Consider the following 17,263-nt stretch of genomic DNA (forward strand, 5'->3'; position numbering starts at 1 on the left):
TTTATTTAAGAACGCACACAAGTTAAAGGAGGAGTTTAGGGAAGTTCTGTCATTCGTTCACCGTCGTCATGCTCCTGATCCGTATGACTCCACATTTTTCTTCTGTGGATCTCAAAAGAGCTATTGCAGATTCTTGTATTTGTGCTGTAATCTTTATCTATCTGTGCAAATATTCGTGATCCAGTGCATAATCAGAGTTCTAGTTTTTAAGTGCATGTAGAGGCATCCAATAATGCATCATGCACTATATTCAGAGTCTTCTGAAGTCACGTGATGCTTTAAAAACTTTTAAAAACATTAAAAACATTTCTTTTTGTGTTCCACAGAAGAAAGTAAGTCACCTATGCGACGACACGGGGGCGAGTGCGTGTTGACAGAATGTTCAGTGTTGCCTGAACTCTTCCTTTTAGAGCTGAAGTGCTGCAGGAAGCTGTGAATTCATCAGTGTGTCGCTTCACACAAAGCGAGTGGTTCTGTTCTAACGCGTCTGTGTCGTTGGCAGTGCTGAGAAGACAAAAGCGTTACACGGCGAACTGGACTCGCTTCGAGCGCTCCGTGAACAGCTGGAAGAGACCCTGACGAGGACCCGCGAGACGGCGCTGGCGGTGGACCGGGCCACGCTGGTCCAGGCCGACTATGGAGGTGGGACACGGCAGAGTTTGGCCCGCGGGCCTGCGGGGGGTGATGACGCTAACTCTGAATGAACCGCTAACCCATCGTTGAAACGCTCGTACGCTAGTCGAGCATGAAGACTCATGACGAGCAGAACTCTGGTTGATTCGCTCGTGTGTGTTTTCATTTATGCAGATGATGTTTGCCTGTCAGTGGTGTGTGTGTGTGTGTGTGTGTGTGTGTGTGTTGATGTTCTGTGTACTGTCTGCCTCATTCATGAATTTGAGTTCCAGAGACGCTTTTATGTTCCATTTGAATTTCACAGCCACATTTTGTGAAACCAGACTCATCAGATCAAATGTAGAAACGGACTGTTCCCCTGACTGTGTGCGACGCCGCATGCGCTGCTTCAGCAGTCCTGCGTGTCAGAGTAGCAGTAGTTTGATTTTGTAACTTGAAGCACTTCAAGCCTTTTTCTGTGACTCGAACTGTACGGGCCCATATTTCAGTGCCAAATGAGGCTGACTTTAATGCATCATTTAGCTTGGATTGTTCTTGCTTATGGGACTATGAAGTCTATTTAATGTACTTCAAACTGAAAAGAAATAAATGTAACCAGATTTCTTGGCCAAAATCTTTTGTATTTTATTTATTTATTTATTTATTTTAATGATCTGTTTTGAACAATAAGAAATCATTTTCAATTAGCATAGAGATGATTCCTCCAGGACGCTCACTTTCCTCAGATAATTAGAAGAAAAACTAAAAGTAATACTCATTTGACATGAAAACATCACAGGTGAGTATTCTTCAGAAAAGACTCCTCTGAGTGTTCTGTGTCATTTAGTGTTGTTTAATTTCCACTAATATTCAAATGTGTTTGATAATTAACCAAACAAACTCATTCACACATGCATGCGGAGCGTTTGTGCATCACATGTCTGCATGGCTGTGACTTTGTGTGGTTTGGTGACAATATGAAGATTTAAATCATTAGCTAAATTAGAAAATAAACTCGTGCTGATCGATAAACTGCATTACACATACTGTAAATCACAGCACCTCAGTTCTCATGGTCTTTCGGTTCAATGAAATCGTCATCCTCGTGACAAACTAGACACTCTGATCAAGCACAATTTCTTAGGAAACTGAGGGATAGGTTATAATGTTACACTTTAGGAAATCTGCTTTTAATAAATAATAAATCACAAGCAAAAATACATTCAGGTGGACATTATCCTCTATTTTCATGCAACATTTCATACCTGCAGCTTAAAGGAGAAGTCCACTTCCAAAACAAAGATTCACAGATAATGTAGTCACTCCCTTGTCATCCAAGATGTTCATGTCTTTCTTCCGTTGTTAAGAAATTGTTTTTTGAGGAAAACATTTCAGCATTTTTCTCCATATAATGGACTGATGTGGTGCCCCGATTTTGAACTTCCAAAATACAGTTTAAATGCAGCTTCAAACGATCACAAATGCAGTTGTAAATGATCCCAGCCGAGGAAGAAGGGTCTTATCTAGCGAAAAGATTGGTTATTTTCATTAAAATAATACAATTTATATACTTTTTAATGTCAAACGCTCGTCTTTCTCTACCTGAGCTCTGTGTATTCTGACTCAAGACAGTTAGTGTATGTCGAAAAACTCCAATCGTATTTTCTCCCTCAACTTCAAAAATCATTTCAGAATCATCCTACATCGCTGCAGAAGAACAGACACAGTGTTTACAAAGTGAACATCCAAAGAAGATCAAACACCCTTAACAAAAAAGGTAAAACAGTGATATAGGACGATTTTGAAGTTAAGGGGGAACATGAGATGGGAGTTTTTCCACATTATTACACTAACTGTCATGAACCAGAACAACAACAGTTCAGACAGAGTGAGACAATTAAAAAATATATAAATTGTATTACTTTTATTAAAATAACCAATCATTTCGCTAGATAAGACCCTTCTTCCTAGTCTGGGATCGTTTACAACCACATTTGTGATGGTTTGAAGCTGCATTTAAACTGCATTTTGGAAGTTCAAAATCAGGGCGTCATATCAGTCCATTATATGGAGAAAAATCCTGAAATGTTTTCCTCAATAAACATAATTTCTTTATGACTGAAGAAATAAAGACATGAACATCTTGGATGACAAGGGGGTGAGTACATTATCTGTGAATTGTTGTTCTGGAAGTGAACTTCTCCTTTAAGCTTTGTCTTTAAATTGAATCTATAGCTGGATCTGACATATAGATTCTGTATTAGTTGTGTGTCTTTGAATCATGAATCTGCAGGTCAGAGTTCACCAGATGTACTACTCTGTACTTCCTGGTGTAATGGTGGCCATTACTGCAGCTGGTTTAGAAAACAGAGGCTTTGTGAACTTGTCATATCTTAAATTAGCCAAGTGTAAGTGACTATAACCCTGTCTCTGGGTCTTTGTACTGTTATTAATATGAAACACTTAAGCTGTATTTATCTGTCCTGTGTGATACTGTGCAAATATTCCATTCATACAGTTAATCACATTATTAACTCTGTTGTTATCTGAAAATGGGCAATATTTCATAGAATCCACAATATGCCTCCAATAATCCTTCATTACGAGTTACTGAAGGTGTAATAAACCACATAAAATCACAGTTTAATCTTTAGGGTTTTTACAAACTTATTTACAAACTGAAGTGGCAGATTCCATCTGAACGGGTTACAGTAATCAGCTTGCTTTCTTTCTTTCTCTCTCTCTGTCTCTCTCTCTCTCTCTGCTGTAGTTTCAGGACTTTTATGTAAACTCAGGTTATATAACTAGAATAACAGCAGAATGTGACTCCCCCCAAAAAACATTCTCTCATATACTTGGCCTTTATGAACACAAAAAGATATTTAGAGAAATGTTGGGGTACAAATACATGAATCCCATTCACCACTGTTGTATGGAAAGAAAACATTCTTTTGTGTTCCTTTAATGAAAGTCATTTGGGTTTGCAACGACAGCATGAGTAAATTATGACAGAATGTCTGTTTTTGTGTGAACTCTCCCTTTGACATTCAGTATGGGAGTGGTGATGAAGGAAGGAAGGAAAGGCAGCTGGACAGAGAGAAGTTAAACAGATCAGCTGGTCATTTGGCTCTGGAAATACAGACGTAGAGACAGAACAGACGCAAATTAAAGAAAGAGATGTATGAAGAGGAGTCTTAGTGTCTGTCATGTTTCCCTGTAGAATCCAGCAGCGATGAAGATGAAGACGATCGTGACAGCAGCAGCAGTGAAGAGTTCACCGACAGCATAGAGGACGATGACGTCAAACTGACAGCTCAGAGTCTGACGAGCGCGCAGGTAAGGAGAAATCGGCTGGAGAAACGCCTTTCCATGAGCAAACGCACTTATTCAGAGTGTTTTCTATCAGCATCACACCGTCTGAGGGTCAGGGTTAGATCACGAGTCGCGCATCTGTGGTTCAGACCTTTCAGTTACTGGACCAGACGAAGGCCACATCATCCTTTAGATGTTATGTCACATATTTTTGTGGCATTTAATTCTTAGTTTTTAAAAATTGGCTCTTTCCTTTGAAATGTTCTGCCTGACATTCTGTGCCAACAGGAAATACATCAACACACGTTGGAAACAAAAAAGGAGCTCACTGAGTAATTTAATGGAGCCTTTAATGTTTGTATGTGGTTAGCGTGGCTTAGAGCTCACTGTGCTCTCCTGACAGAGATCTGAGGAGTTCGGCAGAGCGGGGAACTGGGCGGTGATGTCCCACAATGCATCAGAGGGCAGAAGATGTGCCGAGACAGAGCAGAGAAATCGAGACGAAAGCGAGACGGGTGAGGTGACGGGCTGCTCCTCGCTTGCTCGCTCCAGGTACCAACATCACCTTCGATCGGTTCAGATCGCTTCTGTTTGCTGCCGTCTTCCTGCTCTGATGTGATCGTATCCTTGCTCTCCCAGGAGTCCGAATGACAAGGAGCCTGGGTTAGGAGCGGACGATGAGGAATCTGTCAGGTGTCGAGGGTTGGAGAAGCGTGAAACAGGCCGGCCAAACTCCCACGAGCCGCAGAGCGTTTACCGTACGTTCCGAGAGGAGGAGGAGGAGGAGGAGGAAGAAGAATATGAGGATGAAGATGGAGAAGAAGGGGAAGATGTCAGGGCTCTTCACGGCAAGCGCGGGCCCCCGAGTGTGAAGCTGCGGGAGGGGAGGTGGAAGAGGAGGTGCACCAGACCACATTCTCTGGACCTCGGTGCTCTGCTGTCTCACAAAACTGCAGCCCATCACAAAGTTCAGGTGATAAATCGCGCCACATCCTCCAAATAAGGAGCACTGACTAACCCTAACCAGGTTCATTTTAATACAGCAAAGTAAAGTCAAGTCAAGTCACCTTTATTTATATACCGCCTTTAACAATACAGAATTGTGACAAGGCGGCTGTACAGTATTAAATAGGAAACAGTACATCAAGGCAAACCAAAGGCAACATTAAACACTCACATTATAGGTAAAGGTAGTTAATCAAAAACAATAAAATAAAATGCAATATTGTGTTAAGAGAAAGTGTCCCCAACTAAGCAAGCCAGAGGCGACAGCGGCAAGGAACCAAAACTCCATCGGTGACAAATGGAGAAAAAAACCTTGGGAGAAACCAGGCTCAGAAGTACAGATAGTAGCACTGAAATATTCAGGTGAGAACACTGAGTTGTTTGTTTTGTAATCAGGATGTAGAAATGGAGCGGGAGGTTGAGGGCGACAGCGGCGGTTCGAGTGCAGGAGGCGGCGGAGTCGTCGGGTTCTGGCAGCACGTGGAGGCGGGGCTTAGGGAGCAGGCGGAGCGTCTCCGAAGCGACCTTGCCGTGAGTCGTCAGGAGAGCCGCGAGCTGCAGGAGAGACTGATGGTGTCTGAGGCGACAGTGCAAGCGCAGGCCGAACAGCTGAAGGACTACAGAGAGCTTCTGAGTGAGGACACACATTTACACACTCATGCTCTCACACACACTCCTGTGATTTGTGCTGACTAGTTTTGTCTCTGTCAGCCGAGAGCGCCGTCCAGCGGGACAGTAAACAGGTGCAGGTGGACCTTCAGGATCTGGGTTATGAGACGAGCGGCCGCAGTGAGAATGAAGCGGAGAGAGACGACGCCAGCAGCCCCGGTACACACTGCCGTCTGAAATCACACCTTATGACTTTATGAAAGTCGTGACACACAGTGCGGTCCAAAGTAGAGCTTCTGTTTGCGCTTTTTCTAGTGAAATGCAAAGCTTTTGAAAAGTGAAGAGCTGAATGTGAGAACGACTTTTGCTTTGATGACAACAGCACTGGAGATGACGTTCATGTGCTGATTGAGTGAAAGATCTCGCTGGACGTTTCTGCGTCAGCAGCATCAGCTCACGTGCATGTCGTGTCCGTCTGTTTGTCAGAGTTCGATGAGCTGGAGACGTGCGTCTCTCTCTCGGTTTCGGGGGGCAGACGCGGCGGTTGGCACGGCGACGGCGACGGCACGCAGATGGACGACCCGTCCTCGATGAAGCGTTTGGTGCAGGACCTGCGCGCGCAGCTCTCTCGCTGCCACAAAGTCATCCGTGGCCTGCAGCTGCGAGTCCGTTCCCTCTCTGCGACCTCCGACTACGCCTCCAGCCTGGAGCGCACGCCACGCAAGGTAACGCGCTAGTGACGTAAGCGTTGAACTGTTACTAACGTCACAGCCGCCTCATCTACAGAATCACTTCAGCTTGATCGTATTTTACTTTCATATGTGACTCTAAAATACTCGACTGTGATTGGCCAGTCATTCTGTGATCTGTAACGACGCTCCCTTTCTCTGGTCTCTTCCTGGGATTCATAGTTCACGTTCATTCATTTGATAAAAGCCACACGACTGTGTAAAAAGCTCCGGTGTTGTGATGATGAGCTCTGTGTCTGAACCCGTCAGGTGAACTGGGCGTTTCAGGTGACCGCGGCTCACAGCGGTCTGGATGAGGACGAGGGCTGGCAGTCGGACGGGCCGCTGAGACCTAGCCGCGAGCTGCAGGAGCTGGTGACCCGCGTGGCGCTGCTGGAGACCCAGATCAGGAGCTCCACGCTGGAGGGGAAGAGCGGCCCGGAGGACGGGAAATGTGCCACCTGGCCCGGGTGAGGCGCGTCACGCCGTCAAGACGTGATGCGTTTATTTTCTGCAGCACTTAATGCTGTACAGACCGAGTCAAAGAAGTTTGAAATTCAGCTGTAAAGCAGCTCCACAGAAGACGTCATTATTCCGATCAGGGCCAGTGGCTTAATCGTAGTCACCATGTTAACTCTTTGTCTTAAGAACAAGTTTGACCAACTAGCAGTTAGCCTTACATTTCAGATTCAGATTAGGCTGGTCTATCCTTTCTGTAAATGATTTTAAAAGGTTATGACCAATCTTGAAGAAAAAAATTAGATGACTAACTTTTTAAGCCTAGTCTTAGTAGTTTATGCAACAGTTCAGTTCAGTTAAACGGCTTTGCAAAGATCATCAATTATTAAACACAATCGTTTCGACTATTAGCAGCTCTACAGATGACAGGGGTGTGGTTACGTTCAGTGTTGATATGTTTTTACGAGCTCCCATTGATAAGTTCTTCCTGGTCTTCTGCTGTTGCGCGGGATAAACCATTGTATCGCTCAGGACGGATGCGGCAACAAACCGTGCTGGACTCGGAGCATGTACTTCTTTCGACTTGTATTAAACGTGACGCAAAGCACTAAACTTTTCCTCTTCCTGTTTGTACAGGAAGTACAACACACTGATCCAGGCACAGGCACGTGAGTTGTCACACCTGCGGCAGAAGATGCGAGAAGGACGGGGGATCTGCCACATCCTCACGCAGCACTTGAGCGACACGACCAAAGCCTTCGAGGAGCTGCTGCGCGCCAATGACATCGATTACTACATGGGCCAAAGCTTCCGAGAGCAGCTTTCCCAGAGTTCTTCACTCGCTCAGAGAGTTAGCACCAAGATCAGTGGACGTGAGTGTGTGAGCACACAATCCTTACAGACACCCACTCTCACACACACACACACACACACACACACACACACACTAAAGCATGTCAGCAGTCACATGCAGTCGTTCACACAGGTGTGTATATAGTGCCAGTGTCATGTGACCTATAATAATATGTGTTGTCTCAACAACAGCAGCAGAAGCTACAAATTGTGGAGTAAAAACAGCATTATTCAGAGCCTCGTGTGATGATGTCGGTAACAGATTGAATTATTTAATCAGATCAAGTAATTTTCAAATTAAGTTAAGAGTCTTTTCAAATAATTCAGCTAGATTTAAAAAACATAACCAGCTTTTCATTGACTTTTATAGATTTCATGGTGGCATATTGACTACATTATTATCAGACAGACAACAGCAATAATGAGGTGTTAAATTCTTTGATTTTTTTTTTTTTTTTTTTCCAATGTGATTTCTGAGGAAAAGGGTAGCAAACAGACACGATTGCCGTCAGATACGTACACTGGTGTTCGTCATATAACCGTGTAGAGAAATAAAGCTCAAAGAAACACATGGGAAATATTCCTGTTCACTCCATATTCTCAGGCTGTGATCCTTTTTTTTAAATGTCGCTGGTTTGTAAATCTCATACAGAACTTCACTAAATGCTTTCTTTGGTTGTCAGGTGATCGATCAGAGCAGCAAGATGATAAAACGGGTCACGAGCTGCTTGCGCTGAGGTGAGCGTCTCCTCTGGAATATAATTTGCATTAGTTCACTTCACTTCATTAATGACAGGTGATCATGTTCTTCGATAGGTTGAGTAAAGAGCTTCAGCACAAAGATCAAATCATCGAGTCTCTCCACACGCAGTTACAGCAGCGTCCAGACACGCCCTGCAGCAGCCACGCCCCCTCCGAGACAACAGACCAATCAGATTGCACCTCGTTTGTGTCCGACGAGAGAGGCTCCACCAATGAGGATGTGGATCTGTGCTCAGATATGGACGCCGCCAGTGAGTTTGCACAGGAGGAGCCCGGATCCAAAGACAGAGGTGCGAAATCCACCATCTCACACACACATCTCCCAGAAATCTCAAGAAGTGTCAGCTAAAATCATAAATTTGTGTAATTGTTTGACGGTGATGTGTCTTTTACTGCTAACGTAAGTTCAGTCACAAACAGTGAACACTACGTGGAATAAACTCTTGCTGTTCTTGTTCCTTGTTCAAGTCAAATCAAGTTCATTTGTGTAGCAGTTTTCATTGGGCTCATGCTTTCAGAACAGCTTTACAGAAAGTCATATGACTACAATAACCATGACAGTATCAAATATAGCTAGATCTGATCTGAAATAGAATATTTAAAAATGTTTACAAGTCAAATCACCGTTATTTATCTAATGCTTTTTACAATACAGATTGTGTCAAAGCAGCTTTACAGTATTAAACAGGAAAATAGCGTGTCAAAGGAACCAAAACTCCATCGGTGGCAGAAATGGAAGGGAAAAAAAATCTGGGATTGTTTTCATTTAAATATGAAAATGTACAAAGTTCGGAGAATTCTAAATGAAGAAACCTAACATTTATTGAGAGAGACAGATCAGAACAGATTTTCTGCTCTTGTGATCATCTGTTGCTGGAGGACATGATGATCATTGTTCATGTAGCTCCAGTGCTGCTGTCATTAAAACGAGACGAAACAGAACTAAAACAAAATCTGTGAAATTTACGATCAGCTTTTTTCTGATCATTTTTCACTCGTGGCCTCAGACTATTAACGCGGCTGCCGCTCAGAAAACTTTACAGTGTGTGTTTTAGCCTGAATGCTCACGATGATCTTCTCGTTACTGTCGTACTGCCGTCAGTCCGGTGTCTCCCCCTACAGGACACTGGTAGACAGGCCACAGTATGTCATTGACACACATAGAGATATGTGCATCTGTGCTCCACCGTCTGCAGGTGTGTTCACAGGACTCTTGTCCAGCTCACAGCCTCTGATCGAAACCCAGATCTGGTCTGCTCACTCTGACCCCATGACCTTTGCCCCCCTGACCTGCCCTGACCCTGAGCACAGGATCCTGACTGTCCCAGCGCAGCGGAGGCCTCCCGTGAGAAGTGAGCACACAGCACGTGTGTTTGAGTGTGTTTGTTCTTGACTAACACACACTGTGCGCTGCTTGTAACTGACTGTTGCCGCAAACCTGCGAACAGATGCGACCAGGATTATGTTGAGGACATTAACATCCAAAGTCATTTAATTCAGCTTCACTGTGCATCACAAATTCTGGCGAGCCGTTATGTGAGTTAACTGAGGTGTGATGGAAGCACGTCGTTTCAGCACAGGTTATAGGTTTAGAGATTTTCTCATGAAATGTGTCGGCAAAGTGACAAGATGTCATTCATTTATTCCTATTTATTGTTATTTATTCACGACCAGGCAGATTCTGATGATACGAGAAGAAGTGAATGTGTTCACCTGATAGAAATCAACAGTTTAGAGACTTGTGTCGTCCTGAGCTGATTTCTGCTTCGCTCTTTCTCCAACAGCTTTCAGCGCACCTCACTCGCTCTCCAGCTATCAGCTGACCGCACACACGCCCCATTCCCTCGATTACACGCCTGCATCCCGTCATGCACTGGGAAACGGTGGAGGACCATCTGTGCAGACAGATGCATTGTGGGAGAATATGATTCAGCCAACTAGAGGTTTTGATGGATCATCTTATTATCAGTCTGGCAACAGCCAATCAGGTGTGTGTGTGTGTGTGTGTGTGTGTGTATTGTGAGACTCTCTAGCAGCTCAGTTAGCCGTTTAAATAAAAACAAACTAAGAAACAACAAGAACAAATTCATGTTCAGTTGTAAATATAAATTCATGTTCATGTAAATATGTGGTGATACTGACAGGTGTAGACGTGATCGAGGAGCATCTGAGAGAAATCCGATCTCTGCGCCAGCGACTGGAAGATTCCATCAGAACCAACGAGAGATTGAGACAGCAGTTAGAGGGACGTCTGGCCACAGCGGCGAGAGACACAGGTGTGTGTGTGTGTGTGAGTGTCAGAGAGACAGACAATTGGTATATCGACAAAATATGACAACACGTTGATGCCGTTGATCATTGATTGGACCGCAGACCATCACATGACTGATATTCAGAACAGCATGATTGTGAGTGTTGTTTTTATACGTCAGTCGACCAGTAAATCTGTGTCAATCTGATTGCTGATTACTGAGCTGCTTTGTACAAAACATATAGAGTTTAAGTTTAATTTGCTTTATACAGAGTTTAAATTGAGTCTTGTTTGATTGTTTACAGATCTGAGACCATTTCAAACATAAACCAAAGGCTCATTTCTTCTGTGTGTGTGTTTGACAGTGGCTCCAACCAACATCTTCATCCAGAGTCATGATGCGGTCAGTCAACTGACTAATGAAGTCAGAGCGTTAAAGGAGGAAAATCTGGCACTACAGTCAAGGTTACAAGCCAGCAGAGGTACAAACACACACACACACACACACACACACACACACACACATGAATGAATGAACTGAGGAACAGATAAGCGAGACATGCCTACTGCTGTTGTGCCTCCAGGAATAGGGTTGTGGAACACTGAAGTAGACAACCTGTTAGAGCTGATTTATTACTGTTTTTTTTTTTTTTTTTTAACCCAGTCCAACAATCTGCAGACCATGGGGAAATAATTTGTGGACAATATTGTCAAACATAAATGTGTGCATTTAATGCCTCTGCTAAAAACAGATATGTATTTCAGCAAAACAAGCTCATTAATTCACACGATTCATATTACAGTGTTGTGTACTTGAGTAGCTGACAAATAAAAATTGGACTGTCCTATGGTGTGACAGCAAAAATGTAGAACAAAAAACTTAACATACAAATAACATGAGAAAAATGTATCTTCATTCTTACAGTTACAAATAGCATGAGAGAGGTTTATCTTCAGTGTTAGAGGTTGTTTTTTTTTTTCTTTCCATTTTTCCATCACACCATAGGACACATTGATATGTCAACTACCCATTTGCAGAATGAGCATTACTGTCTGTAGAACTCATTTAATTTGTAATTTTTAGTATAATTTGAGTTAATGATTTGTGTGATACAGACAGCAGTGAAGAGGCGGAGCAGCTCCGGGAGGCGGTGCTTTCTGGGCGTGTCCGTCTGCAGCAGGCGGAGTTAGAGGCGGAGCAATGGAAGGAGGAGTTGAGGAGGCTGCAGACACACAACTGCGAACAAAGTCAACAAATCCAACAACTGCGACAGGACAGACAAAACAGTCAGGAGCACAACAACAGGTCAGAGAAACCATGTGAGCAGTTATAAAGGGCAGCTTCACGTAAAGAAAGCAGTTTCAGGTCACTGTGATTTGTTTCTTACTGGTAAGTGTGACACGTGAATGAAGGCTGTGTAACTGCTGATCTGTGTTCAGACTGCAGCACGAGGTGACTTTACTCCAGCAGCAGTTAGCAGAGAGCAGACAGCTGCTACACTCCCTACAGAGTGAACTACGGCTGTACGACCGCGTGTGTGGTGTCAGAAAGAGCGCCGCTGCAGGTAAGACGTCGCAAACGCACCGCAACATCTGTAAAAGATACAGAAATAGTCCACACCCATCCAAAATAAAGCGATTCTGCGGTGGTTTATTTACCCTCATGTTGCTGCAGTCTCTTCTTTCTGTGAACTGCAACAGATGCATGTAAAAGAGGCCCTTCACTGCAGCCCGCCAGTCTGATTTCCCGCGGTGCATTATCGGTCATGTGAAGTGTGAATATGTACACGCGTGATGTTAAAAATTGAGCGCTCTCCGTCTGTCGGCCGCTGGTTTAGGGTTTGTGTGTGACGTGCGCTGCCCGACAGTGGAGCTCGGGGAGCTGCTGATCGAAGTTCGGGCTCTAAGGGCCCAGCTGGAGCGCAGTGTACAGGAGAACAGTGCTCTACGAGCGCAACTGCAGAAACAGCTGGATCATTCCATCGATCAGCGCCCGTCGCCCATCATTCCGGCCAGTCCGCTGCGGGACGTCCTTTACCGCCGACAGCTTCTCCACGGTAACGTCTGGACATACTGATTTCGCTTTGACTGTATGTAACAACCAGAAATGCTCACGTGTGACGTGTTGGCGTGCGTCCCGAGAATGTGCTTGAATTTGTCGAGCGTGACCTGCAGTTTGTCAGTAATGATATATGTGAATGGACGAGATGGATCTGTGACGTACTAACTGCTCTGCCGTGTTCTACAGACCCGTCTCCTTCTCCTCCTGTCAGAGACGTGGGTCCGTTTCCCGCCGGGCCTCTGTACTCGCCGTACTCGGAGATGGAGGAGAGCGCTGTGAACACTAACGGTGTGTGTATGTGCTAAGCCTAACCGCAGATAAGATGCTCATATCACTGTTTCACTCAATTTTCTGCTGTGAAACAATGTAATTATGCTTGGTTTCTTGCTTTAATCTGGTTGGGAACTAGTTATTAGTGGTGTTGCTTAAGGGATGTTTAAGTGCGGTCATTAGGTTGAGGAGAAGAACTAAAAACCGTCTTCTCTTCAGACTCACTGGAGCCTCATGCAGATCTGGAAGGAGAAGCTCCGGACGGCTCTTTCGCCAACCGTAACGGGCGGCACGCCATCGGTCACGTGGACGACTACAGCGCGCTGCAGCAGCAGGTGTTGGAGGGCCGGGTGCTGGTGCAGCGGATGGAGGCGGCGCTGCAGTCGAGTCTCAGCTCTGCCCTGATGGAGATCAGCGGAGGGAAGGTGACGCTCAGACGCCACGGACTGATCAGAGCTCTTATGGAAACGGCAGTCGTCTCACACGCTTCTCTCTTACAGGCTCTGGACTACAACACAGTGAACACGCTGCTCTCCGACACCAAAACCCTGTGTCAGATTCTGGACGAGGCCGTCTCTCTGCTCAAGATGTTCTGGCGGGCGGCACTGCCGAGCAGCGACGGTCCCGCTCATCTCATTCAGAGGGTTCGAACTTCAACATCATTTAGTCAACATTTATTGAGCCCTAAAAATCAAATGCAGCGTAAATGTGGTGCTGTTTCCACTCAGGAGCAGTCCATGCGTGAGGAGATCCAGCAGCTGCGTTTGCGGATCGCCGAACAGGAGGAAGTTCTGCAGGGAACCATCCAGCGTTTGCGCTGCAGCAACCGAACCAAAGAAAGCATGGAGACCTTCATCGTCAATCAGCGTGAGTCTGACGTGAAACAAACAGTGCTTCAGGTTTTTCAGTGTAACAGATGAATTCAGGCAAATAATAACCTGACACAATGTAAAATAAAACACAGTATAATAGTCTTCACTTAAATGTACAGCCACCTCGTCAAAGCTGTAAAGTCTTTCCGTCATAAGCAGTGATTGATTCAGTCTTTCGTTTTTGGTTTCTCGTTTATTGTTTGACTTTAATAACACAGACAGCAGCAGGTTTATTAGGCTGCTGTCACTTTAAGAATTAATGCACAGATCAGTGTACTCACTGACATGTGATTTCCTCCTAAACTCTTTCCATTCACTGAAAACATAAGTGAAAGCACTTATTCAGTCAGTCAGTGCTCAGAAAACACCACCTGGGGAACAGCACAAGTTTTTACATGGCTTAATGTGTTTGTAATAATTGCTGTTAGCATCAAGCTCATCATGCAGTTAGCAACAGTAAAATGCATTTTACAACACTTGCATTTGGGCTCATAAAGAGAAATGAAAGCCAACAAAAAAAAAAAAAGTGATTGCTGACTCACTATGTGAACAATAACCAGTCAGAAGCTCAGGGCTGATAACTGGAGCACAGACGAGTCCTTTCGGTAGTTTGAGGTTTGTCAAAGTGTGTTTGGTGTTTATGTGGTTTTGTGTGAGGATGTCATCAGCTCTGAGCTTTAACAAGCACGTCTTTCTTACAGTTTCCCGGACGCGGGATGTGCTGAAAAAAGCACGAGCGAATCTAGAGGTGAGTGTTCGGGTTCACCTCAGATAAGTTGTGTTCAGTGCTGTTTGTCTTGTGTTTGTCCCTCATCTTGAATGTCGACCTTTTTTCTTTCTTTCTTTCTTTCCTCGATTTCTCTGTTTTTCTCTGAGTGTTTCCAGAAGAATGAGCTCAGGATTTCCTCTCTAAGCTCCTCCTCTTCCTCTCTTTGCCATGGTAATGCTCTAGTTTGTGCCGTGTGTGTTTCTGCTTCCTTCCATGAGATCAGTCATGTGACCTCGTGGGTTGCTCGTTATACACGACTAGTGATGCACTGAAACGAATGTTTGCCTAAAACAAAAGTTTTAGTTTATATAATAATCAACACTCAAACTGAGTTGAAACATTTAAATTGCACATAAGGCAGATATAAACATTGAAATATAAACATTTAAATGGTGGCTGTAATAAAAACTTGTTTTCATGACAGATTTATTCAAACATGCATTAAATAATGAAGACAAAAGGAACTATAAGTGAAACTATAATGAATATGTAATACAGGGCATATTAATACAGCACTAGCATTCACACAGTAAACATGCTGTAGTTTATCCACATTGAATGCGTGAAACAGACACGGACACTGGAGACGTGCAGATTAAACATCGGTGCTTCAGTCAGAAATTTCAGCCCTACAGAACTGGTTGAATATTTTCTGTCATGAAAAATTGCGGTGCATCACTGAATGCTACAGCATGTGCTAACAGACAAATCAACACATTCAGAATATTATTTACAAATACTTCAAAAACATTACAGAATCTTCAGACTGTGTGTGTGTGTGTATTAACCTCAGAAATACATCTCCACTTTCTCTGTTGTGATATTGATAATCAGCGGGATTGATTATACGGTTCTTTCACTCTTCTTCAGGTAAAGTCTTCACAGGCGCATCCGCAGGTTCTCCTGCTTGGGGTCGCGTGACCCCTGCGGTTTCTGCGATCGCCGTGGAAACAGCCAATCTGCAGCAACCTGCCAAGAAGCGTGTCAGGGAGTGACTTCAGCTTTCTGCCTCCCTTTTAACCAGCCGACACAACCGGTCAACACCTCTAAGTCACCCGCCTTACCCTCTTCTGTCACAACCACTTCTGTGTGATTTTACCTCTTTCCTTTAACAGTGGGCCATTAAAATCCAGATGCCTATTGATTCACGGTTTGAGAAGACAGTATTTATCTTTTGCCACGAGACAGAGAGGAAACCCATTCTTTACTTTCTGAGATATTAACAGACTGCCACAGAATTCCCTTGAGCATCTCAGGGTTTTTTGGCAAAAAAAAACAGGTAATGATCACAGAGCCTGCCAGCATGCGAGCCGTTCTGAGCGCTGACCGCTGCCAACGAAGCGCCGTGAGACGAAACGGCAAATAAAGCATGTGAAATACGTTCATGTGCTTTCATTGAATGTCACGCTCGACATTGTGCCACTGTTAGGGTTAGTATGATTATTGATATTGTCATCATTGTCCAGTGCTACTGATTGAAATGGAATGTTGTGTTTAGTATTTGCATGATGGAGGTCCATAAAATGAAAGTACACTTGTTTTTTGTGAGGTGAGGTTCACCAAACATGCCAAAGTTTGCACGGTTAATTTCCCTCATTTCTGCTGTTGATATTGACCTCTGTATGTAAACTGATCTCAAGTAACCCATGTTTACTAGCACTATTGTAACAGCCTTGTGAGAATTGTGTAGGAGTGCTTTGGGTGTCTTGGCAGCCGCTTACGCCAGAGCTATACAAACTTTGTTCGCAAGCAAATAAGTTGAGGACACAATTTAGAAAGTTTCTGATTTTCTGTATTTGCAAAAATTGAAGCTGACACTGATTTGAGCAGTTTTTCCTGCAGTGACGGTGTTGAAGATTTCTGAACTAGAGATTGCAAACTTTGGCAGGGGATTGGTGGGACCAGAGCTGCTGATGTCACGATCACGTAGCCAATCACAATCAGAGATGTTTCTTAGATTTGTGCTGTATATTTTCTTTCCGAACTGTACATATAGGCCTTCCTGTTGTTTTAATTTAGCGGTGTGGGTCAATCTAGTCGATATTCGCTATAGAATATGCAAATTTTTAAAACGTGGGTAGCTGTGCAATAGCCATTTGATCATGATGTGAAACATCATATAGATGCATTTACTGTGTACATTACACCGTAGAAGTTGCCTAAATTATTGCAGAGTTGCCTTGCCTCAAATCTCTTGCATAGGATGAAAACATAAGCTTGTAAGTGAATGCTGCTTTGCCTTTTAACAGCCATGTAAGTGAATGCTCTTCAGAGAGAAATGCAATATCAATCTTTAAATGGCCTTGTGAGCGCTCCACAGTGTTTGGGTCTCGTATCACTTTATTCAGAACCACAAATGAAAAGTAACCGGAGGGATTGATGGGATACAGGAATGTTTTGGATGAAATACCAAAGCCAAAGTGGGGAACAGAAACTTGAATTCAGGTCGAGAGAAAAATAAGCAACACATGTCGGTTCTGAAATTTGTATAGTATGTATATAGTGCTTGAAGACTCATTTGTTGCCATGGTTGCCGACCTTATCGTGTAATGTAATAAGAGATTGCCGACACGAGCCGATCAAACTCTGTGTCTGAAGCTGATGAAAATGTGCCATGCATTATTACAGCTGCATTTGGAGTTTAAACATGAATAAACAATAGAAATGCATACGTCTTCATTTTGCCTATGATTGCTGCAT

The 17,263-nt window shown here is 43.9% G+C and overlaps 1 protein-coding gene across 7 annotated transcripts in view; it reads left to right on the forward strand.

Moving 5' to 3' along the window:
- The window catches only part of wu:fj49a02 (myomegalin), a 37,961-nt gene extending 21,081 nt beyond the window's left edge, over positions 1-16,880 (forward strand). For 4 of the 7 annotated variants that reach the window (XM_051139129.1, XM_051139121.1, XM_051139084.1 and 1 more), the window contains 25 exons: positions 503-642; positions 3,833-3,948; positions 4,328-4,476; positions 4,564-4,897; positions 5,326-5,563; positions 5,641-5,757; positions 6,025-6,263; positions 6,537-6,736; positions 7,362-7,597; positions 8,261-8,315; positions 8,394-8,629; positions 9,536-9,691; positions 10,124-10,327; positions 10,484-10,615; positions 10,956-11,072; positions 11,707-11,896; positions 12,031-12,155; positions 12,429-12,647; positions 12,839-12,940; positions 13,142-13,347; positions 13,423-13,566; positions 13,651-13,789; positions 14,496-14,542; positions 14,680-14,734; positions 15,434-16,880. In XM_051139129.1, the coding sequence (XP_050995086.1) occupies positions 503-642; positions 3,833-3,948; positions 4,328-4,476; positions 4,564-4,897; positions 5,326-5,563; positions 5,641-5,757; positions 6,025-6,263; positions 6,537-6,736; positions 7,362-7,597; positions 8,261-8,315; positions 8,394-8,629; positions 9,536-9,691; positions 10,124-10,327; positions 10,484-10,615; positions 10,956-11,072; positions 11,707-11,896; positions 12,031-12,155; positions 12,429-12,647; positions 12,839-12,940; positions 13,142-13,347; positions 13,423-13,566; positions 13,651-13,789; positions 14,496-14,542; positions 14,680-14,734; positions 15,434-15,558 (4,021 nt within the window). In that variant the 3' untranslated portion in view covers positions 15,559-16,880. The remainder of the gene's footprint in view (positions 1-502; positions 643-3,832; positions 3,949-4,327; positions 4,477-4,563; positions 4,898-5,325; positions 5,564-5,640; positions 5,758-6,024; positions 6,264-6,536; positions 6,737-7,361; positions 7,598-8,260; positions 8,316-8,393; positions 8,630-9,535; positions 9,692-10,123; positions 10,328-10,483; positions 10,616-10,955; positions 11,073-11,706; positions 11,897-12,030; positions 12,156-12,428; positions 12,648-12,838; positions 12,941-13,141; positions 13,348-13,422; positions 13,567-13,650; positions 13,790-14,495; positions 14,543-14,679; positions 14,735-15,433) is intronic. The other 3 variants (XM_051139113.1, XM_051139104.1, XM_051139093.1) reach the window with 3 other exon arrangements.
- The last annotated feature ends 383 nt before the right edge of the window (positions 16,881-17,263 follow it).

The sequence above is a fragment of the Labeo rohita genome, chromosome 2 (assembly GCF_022985175.1).
Source record: "Labeo rohita strain BAU-BD-2019 chromosome 2, IGBB_LRoh.1.0, whole genome shotgun sequence".
Lineage (NCBI taxonomy): Eukaryota > Metazoa > Chordata > Actinopteri > Cypriniformes > Cyprinidae > Labeo > Labeo rohita.